Raw genomic sequence first — 2,478 nt, forward strand, 5'->3', positions numbered from 1 at the left:
TGGCGTGTGAGTGACGGTGAAAAGGTGGAGGCGCGGCCGGCATCTTGCGGTGTCCCTCAAAAAACCTAATCTTTTCCCGGCCCACCCTTAGCGACTCCTGCGCATACACAAAGCAATACAACAGGAAAAAGATGATGCACAGCACACTCACCATACGCTGCGAATCACAATGCACGACCCAGCCATTCCGTCCGAACGCTCCAACAAACAGAAAAAACACACAAAACAAACCCCGTGAAGTGAAGCCAAAGCGTGGGGCACCCACCGAGCAGTGGGGACGCGCAGCAGCAAGTGGGCCGACCTGCACACACACACACTCCCTCCCTTACCGTGCAGCCCAATCCAGGAAGAAGAAGGGAGAAAGAAAGGCCGCCCACCGAAAGCAATCAAAACCAAAACAATTGAAATGATTAAAGCAGTTACGGTGCTGTACCCATGCAGCCAAGCAGAACGGCAGCGGCCCCTCAAAAGCAAAATAATTAAAACAAAAAGGAAGGCCAACGGCCTGCATGAGTGGATGTGTATGCATGAGCACATTACGTGTGTGCCTCGTGGGGTGGGGCGAGGGCGAGAGTCCGTGCAGGAGGGCACACACAAAAAGAGAGAAATATATATATATTTAAGCGAAGGACGAGCTGCGCACCGCTCCCTCACGCCGCCGTCATCGCAGCAGCCACCGCACACGCAAAAAGCAGAAGAAGCGCAAAGGGGGAGGTGCAGTGCGAGGCCGCTGTGCCACTGTCACTGTCCCCATGCGTCACCTTCGTCGCATTATTGGTGTTGGAGGCGGCTGGCGGTGTTGCGGGATTATTTGTTTTGGTAGCGGCCGCTGCAGGTGGTGCTGAGGCTTCACTGTCTGCAGGTGCACGAGTTGCATCGAACTCCGTGGTGTCTTCGGCTCCCTTCTCAGTTGGAGGTCCAGTCAGACTGCTGGTAGCACCATCATCATGTGCAGGGAAAGATGGTAATGTTGTTTGCACTGCATTTCCGGAAGGTGCATTGTGCGTGGGGTTTGATATGCCTGCAGCTTCTTGTTCCTCATCTTGAGATTCTTCTTTCGGTGAAGCGTCGTCCGGTTTCTTCTTATCTTTGCTTTCCTTCTTTCCCCCATTCATCGTTGTCGTCTGCTGAACTTTGCGAGATGGTGTGGGGCTTGTCGTCGCCGGTGCTGCTTGTGTCCGTAATGATGGATCCGATGCTGCTTGTCCCACATTAGTTTCTGGTGCCTGCAGCACTGGTGTTGTCTCAACAGAGTTTGATGATTCCATCAAGCTTCCAACTGGAGCTTCACTTCCTCCTCCTCCAGTAGAAGTAGCTGAGTGTGGTAGGGCTGGTTGAGAGTTTGGCAGTGAAGTTTTCTGTTTTACTTCTTTCTGCAATGTTGGCTGCAGCAGTTTCTGTGTATCCGAATTTCCATTTTTTTCTCCTTCTAAACCTTTGACGACATCTGCATTATTTTGCAAATCCTCCTTCCCACTTCTGTCGACGACTGTTTTTAATGTGTCACTCCCACCCGATTCGCCGTTTTTCACTGAATCCTTCGAGACATCTGTGGAAGTATTTGCCGGTGGAACAGGTGTTTGTAGCGTTTGTGGTCCTTTGGAGTCTGGCTCCTGCGGACCCTCCTGCTGTTGATCTTGTGAGCTTTCGTTGGCAGGGTCAGCATCACTTGCTTTTTCATCTTTTTCTTTCTTTGTTGGTTCCTCAGCATTGCCTTTGGGGCCAACTGACTGCAAACTACCATCCTGCACCTGGGTGGGACCGTGCGGCTGCACTACTTTTTGAGACCCAACCGCTTGAGAAGATCCTGCCTGTCCTTCGCCAGGAGTTCCAACTCCACCTTCCGGAACTTGAATGGTGTTACTCCTGTCACCACCAGTTACTTCCTCATCAGAATCTTCACCGTTTGACTGCAGACTCGCCCGCAGCCGCTGCACAAACTCCGGCTTGCGGCCGCAGTACTGCCCGTCAATCTCCGCCTCCGTCATGTCCCTCGCGACCGCCCTCAAGTCCCTCCAGTCACTCTCCGTGCAGTGGCCGCCACCCCACGCACCGACACCGCCGCCGCAGCAGCACAGCACGCAGAGGGCACACACCAACAGCACACGGCCAGCCATCCCCACTCTTGTCACCGCAGCAAACACACACACACACGCACAGTCTAGCGAGGGGCAGAGAGAAGTGAGGAGGGTGAGAAGTGGAACACACAAAAACACTAAGAGATGGCAATGACAGACAAACCACTGGAAGCCGCACGTCACACGCACCGCAGCAGCCGCACCATCGCCACTCGCACACCTCATTTATTGTCCGCCCACTCCAAAATACGCACCCACCGTGCAAGGGCGAAAGACACGCGGAGGAGAAGCCGGCCGCACAGCGCACCCACACACCCGCAACGCGAAGGACGGGGCGAATCCACGTCCACCGCACAGTCTGCCGCTGCCGCACATTTGCCCTCACCGATCCGCATCACGC

General features: G+C 54.4%; 1 protein-coding gene across 1 annotated transcript, besides 1 other annotated feature; it reads right to left on the minus strand.

The window, feature by feature from the left end:
* Positions 1-650: 650 nt before the first annotated feature.
* On the minus strand, positions 651-2,117 carry TraAM80_10119 (uncharacterized protein; the record flags this gene model as incomplete). Its single annotated transcript, XM_029386764.1, has 1 exon — positions 651-2,117. One exon carries the CDS (start codon positions 2,115-2,117, stop codon positions 651-653), a length of 1,467 nt encoding a protein of 488 aa, XP_029233389.1.
* A 20-nt stretch (positions 2,118-2,137) lies between these two features.
* Positions 2,138-2,159: a microsatellite.
* The last annotated feature ends 319 nt before the right edge of the window (positions 2,160-2,478 follow it).

This window comes from Trypanosoma rangeli (genome assembly GCF_003719475.1).
Source record: "Trypanosoma rangeli strain AM80 chromosome Unknown Tra_15.4_contig_00799, whole genome shotgun sequence".
In the NCBI taxonomy this organism is placed as follows: Eukaryota; Euglenozoa; class Kinetoplastea; order Trypanosomatida; family Trypanosomatidae; genus Trypanosoma; species Trypanosoma rangeli.